Source organism: Corylus avellana, chromosome 6 (genome assembly GCF_965113065.1).
Source record: "Corylus avellana chromosome 6, dhCorAvel1.hap1.2, whole genome shotgun sequence".
Classification (NCBI taxonomy): Eukaryota; Viridiplantae; Streptophyta; class Magnoliopsida; order Fagales; family Betulaceae; genus Corylus; species Corylus avellana.
Window position 1 is genome coordinate 23,944,891 of NC_142495.1, and position 18,860 is coordinate 23,963,750.

The window sequence follows — 18,860 nt, forward strand, 5'->3', positions numbered from 1 at the left end:
TATTATGATCACGCTCAGATAAAATAGTCACAATTAATTTTCCGAACTATTTTTTTCTCATGAAAAAAAAAAAAAAATAAGGTGATATATTAATTTTATTAATAAATTTTTATTTGAACAATTTTGTTTTGAATTTATTATTCAGCCAGCCCCAGCCATAACCAGCTGGTAGAGGGCCAGAGGGGTGGTATGCTGTGTGGGCTCCAAAACGCGGCGCCATTGTTTTTTCTTCAGTTTCTTGAGAAATACAAAAACGTAGCCGTTTACCTTTGTAATTTGTTTGAGTTTCTGTGGGGGTTAAATCAAGCCGTCCTTCTGAATTATTTGGTAATAATTGAGGATTAAAAACAAAATATAGAACAAAGGCCCCATATAAAGAATATAAAAGAGGAAAAAAATATTAAAAAAAATCCTCCAAACTAACAATCGTTTTTTAAAGAGTTCACAATATTCAAAATGTGATAAAGTAGTTATCAAACTATTAAAGTGTGTCAAAAAAGGCCAATTTATTTTTTAATTCCTATAATACCCTTATTCTTTTAAAAACTAAAATACAAAATGTTATTAAAAAATTAAGTTTTTTTAGAAAAAAGAGAAATAGGAAAAAAAAAATGCATATCCATCGACTAAATTTTTTTTTTTTAATAAATAGTTTAGTTTATTTTTTATTTTTTATTTTAATTTTTAAAAGAATAAAGGTATTATAAGATTATTAAAACAAATGTAGCATTTTTGATACATTTTAGTAGTACTTTTTGAACATTATGTAATTCTATCGCAAACAACTGTTAGTTTGAATTGCCTTTTTATATTTTTTTCAATATAATATTATATTTTAAAAATCACCCTTTCAATTTCAAAGTAAAAGATTCAGTTTGGACAATCAAATATATTTATTTTAATGGAATCGGATTCGGTGCGAACAACATTAAAATATGAATGTAAAATGAATGTCAAAATATCCAAAATGTGTGGCAAAATATCCAAAATGAATGTCAACTCGGATGAGAAAAGATTCAGTGCGAAGCGAGCAAAATTAGGCAAGTGAGCTCGGCTTGAATGGCCGGTGGAGAAGGTGAAGGGAGGAAATGTAATATATAAATTAGGGTTAATAAGTTTTTTAGTACCTGAATTTGTAATTTTTTATTTTTTTTTTACCTAGGTTTTTAAAATAGTCAAAATTGGTACATGACCTATGGAAAATATCAACTTGATACCTCTTTTAGGTTCTGGTAGTCCAAATTAACGGAATGTCATGTGTCATCATAAAGAAATGCCATGTGTCTTAAAAAATAATTAAAATAATTATTAAAAAAAAAATTGAAAAATTCATGGTTGTTTGTTTTTTTTTTTTTTTTTTTAAGGTTTAGTTTCCTTATTATTATTATTTTAAAAATTATTTTTAATTTTTATGACACATGGCATTTTTATATGATGACACGTGTGACAGTGTATAACAGAACCTAACGAATGTGTCAAGTTGGTCTTTTCCCGTAAGTCATGTTCCATTTGTGACTGTTTTGAAAACCTAAGTGAGAAAAAATAACTGCAAACCTAGATACTAAAAATGTTATTAACCCATATAATTATTGGAGGGGCATTAAAAAAAACTTATTTCATAGTTGAAGGTAAGTACTCTTCTTGAGTGACATATTAGCTAGGTTACTAGTTTAAATCACTTCTCGGATGTAAGCTTGAAAACCATGTTTTATGAAACAGATGTTACTACTTTAAATCTCGTTCACCATTTTGTCATTGTGGGAACGTAGGGCTGTTAAGTGAGCGAAGCGAATCATGAGCAAGTTCTGGCTCGGCTCATGCTCGACTTGAATATTAAATGAAGCGTTTCATGAACACAAATCTTGGTTCGAATATTAAATGAAGCAAGCTCGACTCGACTTGGTTAAACTCGTGAACAAGCTCATATAAGGCTTGCCTCACTTATTAGGCTCGGCTCGTATATTTTTTTATTAAGTAACAAATAACAATATATAGTCAACGTTACTTATTTACTCAATAATAACAAATATATTATATACATTTATTTTTTGTTTTTGTTTTCATTTTTTATTTTTTCTAATCAAATAAAGGAAATTGGGGAAGGGAAAATATACCTTTGTTTTTGTTATTTATGCGCATGTATGTATATATATTATATATATGTATATATTAATACAAACACACACACACACACACACACACACATATATATATATATATATAGTAAATAATAAGAAATATATGATATTATCATTTAATCATTTTATCATATGATATAATCATATAGTACAACTGTACAAGTTATTGTGTCATTTAATACAAATATTATAATTAAATAGTTTATACTTTGGAAATTGGAATCGTATACGGTATATCACATAATCATTAAACATTATATAATCATATGGTATATATGCATAAGTTATTGTGTTATTTAATCAATACATTATAATTATATATTTTATTCTTATAAAACATATATGATATATCACATGATCTTAGATCTAAGATAATATTAATATTAATTATGAGATAATATGATCATAAAATTTAAGTATGAGTGTATGACCATTAGATCATTATGAATTTATTACCTAGAGTTTGAGTATTATTGTTAGATTAAATGATTAATAATTAAGTAACTAATGTGTTTCTTATAATTTATACATTATAATCACAATTTACGGCAAGTAAAAACTTAACAATTTGAATTTAAATCATATATCATGAATCGTGATAATGAGAACATATAATATAAGTATATAAGTTATAACAATTAACATTGACCTATTAAGCTATTACCCATATAAATTAGATAATGATACAATCGTATAACTATATAAGTATATAAATGTTTACATATAAGATACAATATATATTAATATTAACATTATATACTTGACCCGTGTTAAGCATTAACATTTTAACATATTAACAAAATAATAGTATATGTAATATGATAATAGTGATTAGTGTGTGTGAGTGTGTGACATAAAGCGTTTTACGTTGTGATTTAAAAAATACTTAATATAAAATAAGAAAAAAAAAAACGCGATTGAAAAAAATACAATTTTTAAAATCGTAATTATTGAAATTGAAATAACAAACTGACCATAAATAATACTACATAACACAATTTTTATTCCTAATTCCTAAATTTTGAATTTTTTTATTGAATTTAATCATAGCTATCCAATTTAATTGAATTTAATCTTGGCGGTTGAATTTGATCTATGGTATATAAGTGTAAACCAATTTGAAAGAATTATATGGTGCTCCACATGACATAATAAGCTCATTAATCTGACGTCCTAAATTGAATAAGAAAGTCAAGATCCTAATAAACGGTCTAGATCATCTACTCTGCTTGCATGGAACCGGTCTCACTATTAGACGCACACAGAAGATTAATTCCAGGTGAATATATTCCAGCCTTAATTCCGTAATGCGTGCGCTTTATCTGTTGATTCTCGCCGTCCAAAATGTTTTGATGATCTAATAGTCGTTGGATGATATTAATGGATGACAGCTATCAAGCATTTACTAAGAAGTATGTATATGGTGTAACAGAGACACCGTAAGCTTGCCTTGTTTAATCTAATTTGACGAGTAATATTAAATGTTGAAAATGTATATATTATCAATGGATTATATTGAACAACCACACCAGATCTAACTAGAGACAACCACATGGGATAAGCTTTTGGTAAAACGAATCAAACTGTTAATATTTAAAATTTAATTATTTTTCCAAATCCAACGGTTGCAAATTAGAGAACCCTTAAATCTATCATCTCTGATCTCTCCGTTCTCTCGACTCTCCTTCGACTCTCCTCTCACAGTCTCCACCATCCTCCTCGCCTCCTATCTCTATTGCCGCTCCCACCACTCCCCCAGTGCCCCCAACAGCAACCACCACCACCACCGCAGCAACTACACACCTCGACGCCTGGCTGAAGCTGAACGGCTCGTGCCTGGTTTCCAGGAACTTGCCGCTGCCAACCCCGCTGTCCACGCCGCTCTCGGAGGTCGTTTCACTCTCGTAGTACGCCGCGGATCGGAGGCGGAGGAGGTGATAAGATTTGTGGGTTTTTCTTTTCTTTTTGGGTTTTTTTTTTATTCTCCGTTTCTTCTTGGGTGTTGGGTGGTTTGGGGTTTTGCCGCTTGATGTGTTTGTTTGGTTCCCCAGAAAAATGTGTAAATATTTTTGGATAGATAGCCATTGGGGTTTCTGTTTTTTACTGAATTATGGTTTGTGTTTGATGAAATTAGAGCAGAAAAAGTATCTTCGTCTTATTAAACAGATGGGTGTTGGTCTTTCACATAATATTGAATTCTAGGATTGAATCATTTTTGCCAAATGCATGTACATATACATCCCAAAATTAATCGAGCTTGAGCTCGAGCTCGAATAGGGTTCCAACCCTATCGAGTAGAGCTCGAGCAACATTTCTAGGTTCGTGTCGATGTCGAGCTTGAGCCTGGCCTCAAAGTAAACGAGCCGAGCCCGGACAAGCCAAGCTCGCCAAAGCTCGGCTCGTTTACACCCCGTTCGCATCGAACGTATATAAATTTTTTTTTATCAAATGCTGAACCATAAGGATCAATTTACTTATTATTATTATTTTTTCTAAAAATTTTATAAATTGTCATTTTAATATGTGCTGTTTTGCGCTTTGAGACATTATACAATTTACATTGTCAAGTTGGTACGACCTATAAATCAGTTGGATCGGAATGACCTGCATAGCGGCTGGCTTGAACGAATTTGTTGATGCGAATAGAATCGTGTAAACGACATTCTTGACTCAGGGTGCGTTTGGGAGTGCGTTTTTTAAAAAATAATCTGCGATTTTAAACCAAACCGCAACTTTAAGGTGTTTGGGATTGTGATTTTAAAAACGCAAATTTTAAAATCGCAAAAAAATCTACGATTTCCATAAGCTGATTAGAGGGTGCTTATTTGAAAAAGTGCGAATTTAAAACAAAATCACGATTTCTATTAAAAAGATATTTGGCGCAATAGTTACCTTTTTTAGAACGGGAATGAAAAAAATACCAAGAATATCCACCTAAAATATATTAAAACCCTTATTTTCTCTCTTTTTTTTTTCTTCATCCTCTTTGTCTTGTTCATCCTCATTGGTAATTTGGTCATGAAACCGCAATTATATGCTAATATTATCTAAACACTCAATTAATAAAAAAAGTAATTTTTAGTATGTTTTACCAAACGCCTGTGCAATTTTAAAAACGCAATTTTTTAAATCACACTTATTGAAATCGCACTCCCAAACGGCCTCAAACGTGGTTCGAATTTTAACATTCCAGTGCACTGAGCAGTGAGCACACCCTAGATTCTGCTTTACTCCTCCGGAAGGTGTCGGGAGCGAGAGGAAATGGCGACGAGGCAAATGGAAGAAATACAGAAGAAACTGGCGACGCTGAATTACTCGAGAGCCAATGCTCCTGCGCAGTCTCTCCTCTTTGCTGGCATGGAGCGCTACGCCCTTCTCGAGTGGCTCTTCTTCCGGTCCCCACAATTTCCCTTTTTCTTTTAGATCTATCTTTTCCCGATTTGTTTTACTTCTTTCTTCCAAATCATCCAATTCAAAATGATCCCGATCCTTGGGTTTTTTAAGAGAGTTCGATTTAAATTGGTTTGTTGCAGACTATTGGGTGATAAATCACCATTCTCGCAACAAAGTCAGCAAGGGGATGCCATGGTTCGTGACGAAGAGACTTCTCGCATCCAATGTAAGCCTTCTCATTCATTATCGTTCCATTGATTTACATACTTTGGCAGACTGGTATGAACCAAAAGTTTTGTAATTAATAATTTTTCCAAGCAGCCTTGTATCGATCTGCCATCTTAGCTAAAGTTCTCTATATTCTGAAAGCTTGTGGTGTTTCTCTTGCTGTTTAATACCTGGTCAAATTTCATATCATTCTACATAATTTGTGACATTTGTACCGACTTTGCGCCCCTTTAATTGTTTGGCTAGGACTATTTAAGCATATCTTAGTTATTGCTATTATTGCTAATGCAAATTCCTTTTTTGCGTAGATTTGGCGGAGATTGCAAAGTTTCTGGGATTTACAACTACTATAGATACAGAAGCCATCCAAGTTAGTTGTTCAGTTCCTCCTATACTTATCAATATATTGGTTAATATTGTTTCGCTAATGCTGTAGGCTTTTATCTATTTTACTCCATACGCGTTTTATCTGTGGAAATGAGTCTTGTCTTATTTTTGTTGAATGCTTATTTTTGGTATTATTATTATTATTTGTATCCAAAGGGATAGTTATTGTCAATTGTACTCTTGCAATTACAATATTCGTCGATATAGTTGTTGCTTTTCTAAGTACCTTTGTAAGAGTGTTGGCCTGTTAATTTAGGTACTTTTACTGCTATAAATGATGAATTGGCCCAGTTTATGATGGCTTGTCGGTCTTATATGGACATTGTCTTAACAAGGGATTGCAATAGGTTTTTCAAAAATTGAATGCCACAATGTGGATTGAAAATGGCTCAAGATTGTACAAGGCCAGCCCAATTTTACTAGAGGAAGACAACCAAATTTGACTTACATTTCAGGGAAACCAAATTGAAATCAATATTATGGTTGGAGTTCCCTAACTAGTTCACAAACTTTTGTATTTCTTTTTCGAAAAATGCTAGGGGTACTAAAAGATGTAACCTCCTTCATGGAAAGAATAAAGGTGGAACATGTATATCTTGGCATAACCGTGGGGAATTAAGTTTGTAATAGAAGTTAGAATAGATTATATTAGAGAAAAAAAGATAGATAAAAGATGATTTGAAAGATTTGATGGACATGGCACATTTTGCATCTAGCCAAGCCTTCATGTTATGTTAGTTGGACATTGAAATGGCTTATGACCAGGTCAGTTTGGATTTTCTCGTATTTGTTGAGAAGATGTGGGTTTGGAGAAAGATGGTGCAAATGGATAGCATCTTGTATCTCCTCGGTGTGCATTTCTGTATTGGTGAATGGCATTCCTATGGGTTTCTTTAGTAGTTCCCCTGGCCTGAGACAGGAAGACCCATTGTTTCCATTTCTATTTGTTATTTGTTATGGAGGTGTTAAGTAAAATGATTTATTCTTTAGTAAATGTGGGTCTTTATTCAGGATTCATGGTTGGGCCTAGGAGTGGTGGTACTGTTAATATTTTTTAGATCTTTTTTCTGCTTGTAGCTAAATGTTTCTCTTTTATACTTCGTGTGTACTTGGGTTGCGCCTTTATGCTTTGCAACGAATTTATGACTACTATTAAAAACAAAAAAAAAATCAAAATCTGTGGATCATATGTTAATGGAACATCATGCACTCTGCATTATATTAGAATGCAGTAAGCCTCACGATCATGTGAATTTTCTCAACTTTTCTAATGCAATGTCCTACTATTTCAGGGACGAGGAAGCTATGAAGATCGCACTGAAATGCTTCGTCTTATTGTTGATCTTGTAGAGGCAAGCATCTATGCTGATAATCCAGAATGGAGGTAGTAGGATTCTTTTTTTTTGATAAGTAATGGAGGTAGTAGGATTCTAAGTTCTATATTTGGTTGACAACTTAGTTTTCATGTTTGATGAAGAGCAATCACGTGTTTGATTTATTAATCCCACCCTTGAATAATAAATGCATACTATTTGTTTTCTAATTTCTCAAGGTTTTTTGAAACTGAAATTTGGTTTATGTCTATTTCGTGCAGCATCGATGAGCAGGTGAACAAGGATATACAACTTATAGATTCTATTGCAGAAAAACAAGCTCAAATATTCTCCGAGGAGTGCAAGTTGTTCCCTGCAGATGTTCAAATTCAATCAATATATCCACTGTAAGGATATTCTTTTCCCATTTGTGTTTCAAATTTTTCCCTAAAGACTACTTATGGAAGTATACAACATCATAAGTGAACTTTAAGATTTTCTTTCCCTTTTTTAGATAACCTTGAAATCCCCAGATTCTCTCAGTTTTGGAACTGTCCTTTTGGTTTCTTATGTAGTGCTCCTGTACACATAGTCAGTATTATCTGTTATAAAGAAATATAATCAAATGATTTTGGAACATATCGGAGTTGTTGTTAGGTATCATCAGAACTTGGGGAAGTAATGAAACTGTTTCAAGCTTTAGATGGAATGTTTGTCTTGGCATATATAAAAGATTTGATCACGAATTCTATTCGCAAATATGTCAATGATAGTTACATTTGTTATTACAGATGTACCATTTGAAACTTGGAACATTGTAGAAATGGAATGGGCCAACATGAAAATGTTGATGGTATACTAGGGTTCTCTTGGGTTCACTTAGGAAATAGGTATACTAGGGTTCTCCTGGTTCATTTAGTAAATAACAAGTATAGAAAGAGTATATTTTGTTTGGTGGGGTGGGGGAAGAGAGAGATTCTTTTGGGAATTACCACTACTATTTGTTATTGTTGTTGCTGCTACTGCTCTTGCTACTCCAACTGCAACCAGCATTTCCTTTTATTTTTTATTTTTTTAATAAGTATTTATTAGAAGTACCAAAATGTTTGCTTTTCTTGTTGTTTTATACTGCTCTTGCTACTCCAACTGCAACCAGCATTTCCTTTTATTTTTTATTTTTTTAATAAGTATTTATTAGAAGTACCAAAATGTTTGCTGTTCTTGTTGTTTTATACAATCTGTTATATTTATTATGTTGGCAACAAGAATCTTGCTCCACCATTTGAGGCTTTTAGCTGCTCCACAAAATGAATGATACTAGTAAAAAATGACAATTTCGATTCTTTATTTATTTAAATGAAGTGACATTTGTTTTACAACCCATAGATAACTTAATTTGCAGTCAATTCTTTTCTTCTTTGGAAAGTTTTTTAGTGGAAGTTTGTTTGCAGGCCAGATGTTTCTGAGCTGGAGTTGAAGCTTTCAGAGCAATCAAAGATACTATTGAATCTTCAACTGAAGGTTGACGATTTGGCATCAAAGGTTATCCCTGCTCCTTGCCCCTGACTAGTCTTTCACAATTACTTTTTGAGTTTCTTGTAACATGTTTCTACTAAGTGGCTTTATCAGCTTCACTGAGTTAAATATTTGATATCGTCATTTCTGTGTTAACCGTTTAGGACTGGTGGTTATACAACACGGTATAGAGTCTCTGTTTGTTAGGTCTTTGATTCAAGTCCTAGTGTAATCTTTTCTGCTTATTGGCCCACTTCTTGATAGCTTCTTTTAGAAGTGAAGGTTCTTTAACATTTCATGCATCTTCTTATATCACGGTTACTCAAAATAATTGCTAGTCAATTTTTTGTTCCTCAATAAATCAAGAACCTATCAAGTCGGCTCATTTGAAGGTGTCAATAATAACTGAGTTTAGTTTGTCAACTTCTTCTCCCACCTGTTATTGCATGGGCATCCATTAGTTTTTAAGAGGTAAGGCTATATTGCAGATCTTACATTTCTCAGATTCCTATTTTAGCAAAGAACATCTATGAAATGTTTCCATCATTTTCTTGTTTAGATGAAAGTAGACGTAATTTATTCCTTCCATATTTTCTTTTTGTTCTTGGCACAAATTAGTCATATTAAAAATGTAAAGTTGTAGAGAATTCCCCTTCAAAGTAGCATATAAACTTCTAGAGCTCACTGTGATGCAATTGAAGTATTTGTTTCAAGGTTGCTGCTGTCTCAGGATGAAAGGAGCATCTCTTTGTCTCATTTCTGTATTTTTTTTTTTGGCTGTCTGTCATGTCAGAACTTGGTTTGTATTTTGGTTATATTTTCCTTTCAGTCATTTCTCTTTTATGTTTTTGATGTACTAGAATTGTGTTCCTTTTTGTGCTTTTAGTAACTTTTACAAGAAAAACTTTGAGTACTATTATCTGTAGTTATGAAATTTATGCTCAAAGTCTTGAGACTATTTTGTAAGGACAAAACAATTGTCTGTCCTTGGGCCTTTGCACAAGTCGGAGATGGATAGGGTTTGGTTGCAGTACATTATAGGTTTGGATCTTGACTTGAAGGAAATAAAAATTAAATAAATAAGCATGTCTGTTTTTCCCCCTTTATCCCTGTAAAGAATTATTTTCGCATTTGTTTTCAACTTATTTTTCTGATTTGATCTAGTCCGCTTTTTTCTGTGGGATGTACTTCCCAATTTTGAATTTACTGTTTTTTTTTTTTTTTTCCTATGTACACTGGTAATTTGTCCATTATAGTAATGTATTTTTTATTTTCTTCCTTTTGTATCACTGCGGTCATTATTTTGCCTTTATGCATATAGCATGCTTACAACCCAAATGAGGAGTATGCAGAGGTGGAATCCCAATTGCGGGCACATTTGGAATCTTTTCTAGAAACTGCAAGATCATTTAATATGATTTACACCAAGGTCTGGCCTGCTCTTCCTTTTCTTTTAGAATGTTTGTTATCTCACTTTTCCTTTTACTTGTGCCAACTAATTGAAGAATCATGCTATATAATTGCTGAATGTTTTATATGCTTTCACCTGATGAATTGTAATGCTTTTTCATAAATTTCACGTTCACATATAAGGTTTGATTGGCCTAAGGAGTTTTACCATTTGTTGCAGCCTTATCCTTAGTTGAAAAGTTCTAAGATAGAATCTGTTGAATTTTTTTACAACCGCTGTAGCTCTACGCTCACATATTGTTCCACAGTTTATGAATTTCATTTTTTCTTTTCTTTGTAGGAAATTCGTCCCTGGACGCACATGATGGAGGTACCACAGCTCCATGGGTTTGGCCCAGCTGCCAATCGCTTATTGGAGGCATACAAGATGCTTTTGAAGGTATATTTCTTTGTAGATTATTGGCGTGTTTTATCTTTGATCTTATGCTTTTCCTTTTTATCTGGTTGTGATTGTGAACATCTCTCTATTAGGTTCCTTTTAGTTTTTATATTAGACTGACACAGGCCCAGTTAAGATACTCATAGCAATTTATTACTACTAACATAAGATGCTGTATATTGTATGAATATTTATATTATTTCAAAATTTACAAGGCATCTGATTGAGAAAAAGGGATAATTCTGTTTTTTCTTTTTTCTATTTTTCATGGAGTCATGGATACAAGTGCAAATTTTTGTCACAAAATTACATCTTAGATCCAAATTCTTTGAGATGCAGGTCTAATTACAACACATTCATAGATATGCAGTCTTGTGCTTTTTATGTCATGGACTGTTTTAAAGAGTTGTTTGTCCTTCTGAAGAAACTGATATGACCACTAATTTGGATGACCTTTCTGCATTGATCGTAGTTCCTAGGGAACTTGAGGAATCTTCGAGATTCCCATGCAGCTCTTGCTGTTGGATCGTGTGAAACTGTTGCGGGCGAGCCTTCTTCCGTCACGAGAATAATCTCCGAGTGTGAGTCGGCACTGACATTCTTAAACCGTGACCTCGGAATTCTCTCAGCTTCCATTGCTCGCGAGCAGGGTGAGGGGGTGAAATTACGATGAACAACAAGAGGCACGTTGAACAAAGCAATCTGCCATGCAGGATTAATGCTGTGAAAGATGGAGAAAATACACTAGAACACCCCATGTTTGCTGTTTGACAGCCGTATATATCTTTGAAATCAGGAAGGCTCGCAGCTGTGAATCTTTTTGAAGTTTGGTTGTCTCACAACTCTCTCTCTTTGACAAAGGCTTGTCATGATATGTAGCTTTAGCTTTAGGTCCAATAACGATTAGATGAAGGTGACATACTAATTTTATTTGAACAATTTTGTTTTGAATTTATTATTCAGCCAGCCCCAGCCCTAACCAGCTGGTAGAGGGGTGGTGTGCTGTGTGGGCTCCAAAACGCGGTGCCATTGTTTTTTCTTCAGTTTCTTGAGAAATACAAAAACGTAGCCGTTTACATTTGTAATTTGTTTGAGCTTTTGTGGAGGCCAAAATCAAGCCGTCCTGAATTATTTGGTACCAATTGGGGATTAAAAAAAAAAAAATAGAACAAAGGCCCCATATAAAGAATATAAAATAGATGAGTGTTGTACGTCTCAAATTTTCTTTTCAAAAGTTAGTTTTCAAATGATGTGTCATCATTTCGTGATATTTATTATTTTGAGAAGTATGTCACCAATTTATGAGATGGTGACATCATTTGGGAACCAACTTTTAGAAGAAAATTTGGAATGTGTAATATTTTTTTATAAAAAATTATAAAATCACCCAAAAGCTGGTTGGGGGTGGTTGGCCACCCCCGTAAGCTGAGCCCCCCTCGGGGAAAATGGGGTGGCTGAACCACCCCATGTTTAAAAAAAAATTATTTTATTATTTTATTTTATATTTATTTTTAAAATTTACATAATATTTTATTATTTTATATCGAATAGGACACGTTGCGAATTTGTGGCTGTTGGATAAAAATGAATGGCCAGAATTTAAAAAAAAATCCACTAGCAATTCTCCCATTATCGCAGTGGATCTCAATTTTCTTTGAGTGACATTAGCTAGGTTCTTTTTGTAAACCATCTTAACATTTAGAGCATTTATATATATACAGTGATGCATTTTAAGAAGAAATAATAGTGTAACATGTAGAAAAAACATTTATTAAATAAAGCATGATAAAATAAGCAGTAATAATTTAATCCATTTAGAGGAGGTAGAGAATACTATTGATACAATAATTGACGGAGTAGAGCTAACAACTGTCCACACTAGCTATCTTTTATTATCTACAGACTACATGTTGCTATATTTCTATTAAAGTTAGGAATTCCCAATGGAAGGCCCAAGTAGTCAAAGGGAATGGGGCTACTGAATTGGGGCTTACATTTTCCACTGGCCCAATAATCAGTTGGCCCAATATTCAAATAGCCTAAACTTGATTTTACGGCCACTTAGGGACCTCGCACCTAACTTGAGGCACATGGCAACAAAGAGGTAACAAATCCACCATAATTATGAAAATACTTTCTAACGTCCCAGGCATCCAATCAAACCAATACCACATCTATATAAAGGTTGGCTAAAGGCAAGGATCCGGTATGCTTGCATAGTTGCATGATCATCAATCTCTTTCATTTTCTGTTGTATACCTTTACTTTAACTATAGGAGGTGGTGTTGTCGCCTTCTTCCCCCTACGCGGCGCACCACTCTTACGTTTGCTTGTCTTGCAGGGATCTCAGATCGAAGACTGAACGTGCATAATCACAGGTTAATTTTTGGCATTAACAACCAACAAATATGAAAACTATCCATGGAAGGCGTTCGACAAGAAAATATATCTGAGTCTAGGAGGGAAGAAGTCTTTTTCTTTTTTAGTAGTAAAGGTTACTTTGAAGAAGAAGGGATCATGCTTTAGGGCTTTTGTCTCATTAGTATTCTTCAAGCATTGGTGTTCACTTAATAGTTGTCAATTGTAACCCTTATATTCCGTTTGTTTCGACATAAAATATTTTTTGAATGCTTGGCGCAAACCAAAAAATAATAGTCAAACAAAAAATATTTTATATTTGACCAAAAAAGCTTTCTTAGTTTAAAAAAATGGTCTATTTTTTAAAAAATTTTGTAAACCATTTTTCAAGTTTAAATTTATCCTTCACAAACCACTGGACCACCACTTGGACTCTGTTGAACCCCCACAAACCACGGTCAAACCCCGCAAACCATAGCCAAACTTGCCGGAACTCAAATTGTTAGGTTAGTTTTTAATTATTTTATATTATTATTTTTATGTTGTGAATAAAAGCCTATTTTTATAGGTAATTAATATGATTGAATGCAAATACAAAAGATATTTTAATGATTTTTCGTACACGCCAAACACTGGAAGTATGTTTTTAGTGAAAAACATTTTATGACAGAAAACATTTTACGTTGAAACAAATGGAGCCTTATTTTATTTATTTATTTTTAAATCTTAGCAAATAAGTTGATAGTCTATAAATATTAATGTAACACAGCTTATTATAATAATGAATGAAGTATTTAATTTATTGAAGCTCTAACTTGATGTCTTTCAAGTCACCCACGTTAATCTCAACAATTTGAAATGTATGGTTTCTAATAAGGAAGACTAGAGTCCTTCTAAAGTTCTTTCAAATGTAATGTAACTTTTTAAAATTATTATTAAATTTCAATCTATTGATAATTTTAAAAGTTACATCATATATATATTTTGTAAGAATTCTAAGAAAGATTTACTCTTCTTTGTATTATTACTCCGTCCCCCAAAGCAGTAAATATAACAATCATAAACAAATACACAATACTATATAGCACTTCCAAGCACGTCACAACCATGGGTTAACCTAGCTAGGGGGCTAAGCTACGGTTTGAAGGAAGAGGCCACATGATACATCTACACATGCACATGCAATACATCCGTACTAGGCTTAGAGACAAAAGCAATCAAAGTTACAATAATTTGATGGGAATAGCCCGGAGGGGCTCGGCTCTATGTAAGGAAAGCCCAAATATCTCTCTCATGTTGATATTTTCTGGTTTCATCTCATCAGCAAGCTTCCAATTGAAGTGGTGGACAAGAGAGGCCAACATCAAATGCACCATCCGGTTTGCCAAAGGCAATCCAGGGCACATCCTTCTTCCAGCGCCAAAGGGAATGAGCTCGAAATCTCTACCTTTGAAGTCAATACCATCCTTTTCTAAAAACCTTTCGGGCGAAAAAAGAGTTGGGTTTGGCCATATGCTTGAATCCCGTCCCATTGCCCACACATTTACTAGTATTTGTGCATTCTTGGGGACGGTGAAGCCACACATCTCTACGTCAGCCTCAGCTTTGTGGGGAACCAGGAAAGGCGCTGCTGGGTGCAACCTAAAGTTTTCTTTCACTATTGCCTGTAGGTAAGGCAGCTTTGAGATGTCCGATTCTTGAACAACCCCGTCCTTGCCAAGCACTTCTTCAAGTTCTTTTCGGGCTTTTGCCATTTTTTTTGGGTTGTAGAGTAACTCTGCCATCGCCCATTCTACCGTGCTTGCTGTTGTGTCGATCCCAGCAGAAAATAAATCCTGAAATAAAATTTAATTTAAAAACAATTATAATGAGAAAAACAAATATATATATATATATATATATATATATATATATATATATATAGCTTTTGAAGCAAAAATCAAGAAAGGTAGTGGTTAAATCACCACAAGCAAATGTTTAATATCGTCGTAGCTCAATTCTGAATTATCTTCTTCAACGTGATTGAGGAGGGAATCAAGTACATCGCTGCTTGCCATACAGCCCCTTGACGATGCCCTTAATTGTACTCGTTTAGTGATTATATCATCCAGAATCCCAAACCATTTTGTAGAATAAACCAACATCCTTCGGCGTGCACCTTGTGGGTCAAGTAGACTAAGTGCTGGGAAGTAGTCTGCAATATTTGGCCTTCCAGCTTCTTCCATGATGCGCAGTAAAAGACTCTGGAACTCTTGGGATGTATTTGAACAAAAATCCGCCAAATCAGCGGAGAAAAATGTGTTTGAGATGGAGTTAAGGACGGTTGTGAAGGCTGCTCGACCAATATCCAACGCCTGACCATTGCCGCAATTTTCTTCAATGTAATCTACTAGTTCTTGCACCTTTTTTCTTCGAATTGCTTGGGTGGAATCGATCCTTTTTGGAACAAATATTTGCGTGGCAGAAACTTTCCTGAGGTTTCTCCAATAAGCCGATGCGGGCTGCCACGCAATTGAAAATTTGTGGTGGTCGAGTACTTGAGCGGAGTCCGGGACAGTTCGGCCGGAGAAGACGTGGTCGTGTTTTTGCAGTGCTTCTTTGGCAAGATCTGGGGAGGAAATGACTATGGTTGTCCTGCTCCCGAGCTTGAGAGTCATGAGGGGTCCATAAGTTTTTGAGAGTTTGGCAGCAGCTTCATGAGGCAGCTTGCCCAGCTGCAAGATGTTTCCGATGATCGGAAAAGGCCTGGGCCCTGGGGGGAGTCCGGGTGAGCTAGAGTTCCGGCGTCGTAGACCGGAGATGAGCAGATGAATGAATCCCCACACAAAGGAAACTGCCAGAACAAATGGTAGGTACTCCATTCACTCAATTTTGTATTCAGAGATAAGATAATAATGGGATATGATCAGATCACTAATCTATAAAGGCAATTTGGTCGGAGAAACAAGACAAAAAATCGTTTTAAACGATGCATTTTTTACGTTATTTGCAGGACATAATTGAAAAAAGCACCAAGTCAGCAATGTACAACACCTCAATTATTGTACAAGATAAGAGAAGTTGCCTTTTGATTTATTGCAAAGTTTACTAAATGACAATGGAAGTAAATGAAGCTAACTCTGTGTACACAAAAGCATAAAGAATGAAGAATAAAATATAAATACCGATTCAACTGAATGATTTTTACTTCATAAGACATAGACATAGATTATAACCAATGAAACAATCATTGGAGACTACATCATGAATGATCAAAATCTTCAATGTTATTGCAAAAGTCCACAATTTAATAAATAAATTATTAAGAAACTTATTATGGGATTAGCTTTTGATACCAAAATGTATTCTTTAAACTTTGTAATTGTATAATTGAGAATGTCATGAGTTTTACAAAATTGGTAAGGGTTCCCTATGTTATTATACGATAAGGGATTTTTTTTTTTTTTTTTCTTCCTTATTTTTATCATTATTATTTTATATATGTCTTGAGTATTTCAATAATTTATGTTCAATTTTAATGAGAGCATATGTGTTGTTATTAAACTACGAAGCATGAATAGATATTCCGCTTCACTTTTTTTTATTTTTTTTTAAAAAAAGTATCAGTAATAATTATTTATTTATTTAATAAAATAGTCGTTTTACGTACCAAATACGCCACAACACAGTGGAAGATATAGGTAGGGCCGGCCCGGCCGGGCAGGCAACCTGAACCTTACAAAAAAATTTGAAAAAAAAAAAATTCTAACAAGTAGTTTTCACAGTTTTCTTGCCCTTGTCCCTGCTCATTTTCTTCCTTCTCCTTCTTTCTTCCACTTCTTCTCTCTGTGCTTACAGTAGTTTCTCCATCTCGCTCATGATTTCTCTTTTTTTCTTCTCACTTCTCCTCCACTACAGTGTTTCTTTTCCCTCTCTCTCTCTCTCTCTCTCTCTCTCAAACTTTCTTTTCTCTCACACACTAGTCGATCGATCTCTCCCTCTCTTTTCTCAAGACCAAATTGTCCTTTCCTTTTTTTTTCGTCAACTCACCTTGTGGTGGCATTTCAGCCACTTAATATGGCATGAAATATGTGGCATTTCAGCCACCCAATTGATTTTATTATGGAATGAAAAATATAAAAAAATTTAGAATATATTTTCAAAATGCAAAGTAAAAATACTAATAGGTATGAGAATGCAGTAAATTTGAATAAATTAAATTAAATATTATTTTAGAATAGCATTGATAGATAATTAAATATAGAAGCAATTAATATTGAGTATGCAATATTTTTTTTGAGGTGTTTGAAATAAATGAAGTACAGAAATGCTATATCTACTCTAATTTCTTTAGACAATTTTTTCATACTTAGATGTAACTTTCAAAACCATCATTGAATAAAAATTCAATAAAAATTCATATTATATTTAATGATAGTTTTAAGAGCCACTTATAAATATAAAAAATTTATGTAAAAAAGTGAAAGTAAATGTAACATTATTCAATAAAGTATTTATATTAATTTTTATATGAAATGTACTAAAATATAACATTATTTTATATTAATTAATTATTAAACCATTGTCCCGCCCTCCGCCCTACAAGAACAACATCTTAGCTCCATCACTGCCCAACATCTATATCTTGCATAAAAGGACAACATATAAAAAAGTCCAAAGAAAGCACCAACTATAAACGCAACTAGGATGGGTCCACAACACTTGATATTTAGTTTCAAGTCACGTCCAACATTATTATCATACACACGTGACACGATTTAAACATGCACATACATTAGGATCGGTCGTTGGGTCGGTATTGGTAGGTGTAATTTTTCCTATCAATATTAAATAATTTTGCCTATCATTATTCATTTTCTAGAAGTCCTTTTTGTGTCCCTCCAAGAATGATATGCCTATTAAAATCATCATTTGATCAAAATTTAATAATGATTAATCACAAGCCCAATGATTATTTTAATAACTACATCATTCTTGGAGGGGCTCAAGAGAGACACAAGAGAGACTTATAGCATTACTCTGAATCAACCCTCCCTTCTAGTTGTTGTTTGAAATCTTTGAATTATAGTTTAAAAAACTAACGACTTCGTGAATTAATTGTATCATAAAAATTAAAGTCGGTTAAAATACAAAGAGAACACCAAATATAAGGCAAATTGGATGGGCCCACAAGACACGGCATATTTCAAAGTCACACCCAACAATATTATTTTTGGCCCAAAAATGCTATAGTGCAATAAAAAGACAATTTTTGATTCATAAAAGTCTTAGGTGGCAAGAGGCCACAGGCTCCTAACCACAGTTTGTTTAGCGGCAACCACGTAGGAGCTTGTAGCCTCTTGCCACCTAGAACTTTTATGGGCAAAAAATAGTATTTTTATTGCACTATAACACTTCTCTAATATCAAACACATGATCTAAACATGCACATACATATTTGGCAAAGAACAAAAGCAATGAAAGTTACACTAATTTGATGGGAAAAGCCTGGAGAGGCTCGTCTCTATCTAAGGAAAGCCCCAAACATCTCTCTCATGTTGATATCTTGTGGTTTCATCTCATTTGCAAGCTTCCAATCGATGTGGTAGACAAGAGAGGCCAACATCAAATGCACCATCCGATTTGCCAAAGGCAATCTAGGGCACATCCTTCTTCCAGCTCCAAAGGGAATGAGCTCGA

General features: G+C 33.8%; 2 protein-coding genes across 2 annotated transcripts; one reads left to right on the forward strand and one right to left on the reverse strand.

Annotated features, from left to right (window-relative positions):
• The first annotated feature begins 5,328 nt into the window (after positions 1 to 5,328).
• Positions 5,329 to 11,903, forward strand: LOC132188826 (AUGMIN subunit 7). The gene is made up of 9 exons (XM_059603383.2): positions 5,329 to 5,533; positions 5,672 to 5,757; positions 6,068 to 6,129; positions 7,439 to 7,530; positions 7,741 to 7,866; positions 8,911 to 9,001; positions 10,296 to 10,403; positions 10,725 to 10,823; positions 11,296 to 11,903. Exons 1-9 carry the CDS (start codon positions 5,400 to 5,402, stop codon positions 11,494 to 11,496), a joined length of 999 nt encoding a protein of 332 aa, XP_059459366.1. The 5' UTR covers positions 5,329 to 5,399; the 3' UTR covers positions 11,497 to 11,903.
• Positions 11,904 to 14,240: 2,337 nt separating this feature from the next.
• LOC132186096 (cytochrome P450 76T24-like) lies at positions 14,241 to 16,081 on the reverse strand. The gene is made up of 2 exons (XM_059599898.2): positions 15,146 to 16,081; positions 14,241 to 15,016 (listed from the first exon to the last, which is right to left on the reverse strand). The coding sequence occupies exons 1-2, from the start codon at positions 16,040 to 16,042 to the stop codon at positions 14,405 to 14,407; spliced, it is 1,509 nt and encodes a 502-aa protein (XP_059455881.2). The 5' UTR covers positions 16,043 to 16,081; the 3' UTR covers positions 14,241 to 14,404.
• Between the last annotated feature and the right edge of the window lie 2,779 nt (positions 16,082 to 18,860).

Bases quoted from the DNA above. Each gene is read 5' to 3' on its own strand.
- LOC132188826 (XM_059603383.2), top strand. From the start codon at position 5,400: ATGGCGACGAGGCAAATGGAAGAAATACAGAAGAAACTGGCGACGCTG. The intron at 5,534-5,671 runs GTCCCCACAATT...GGTTTGTTGCAG, and splicing joins CTCGAGTGGCTCTTCTTCCG to ACTATTGGGTGATAAATCAC. The intron at 5,758-6,067 runs GTAAGCCTTCTC...TTTTTTGCGTAG, and splicing joins AGAGACTTCTCGCATCCAAT to ATTTGGCGGAGATTGCAAAG.
- LOC132186096 (XM_059599898.2), bottom strand. From the start codon at position 16,042: ATGGAGTACCTACCATTTGTTCTGGCAGTTTCCTTTGTGTGGGGATTC. The intron at 15,017-15,145 runs GTGATTTAACCA...ATTTTATTTCAG, and splicing joins ATATTAAACATTTGCTTGTG to GATTTATTTTCTGCTGGGAT.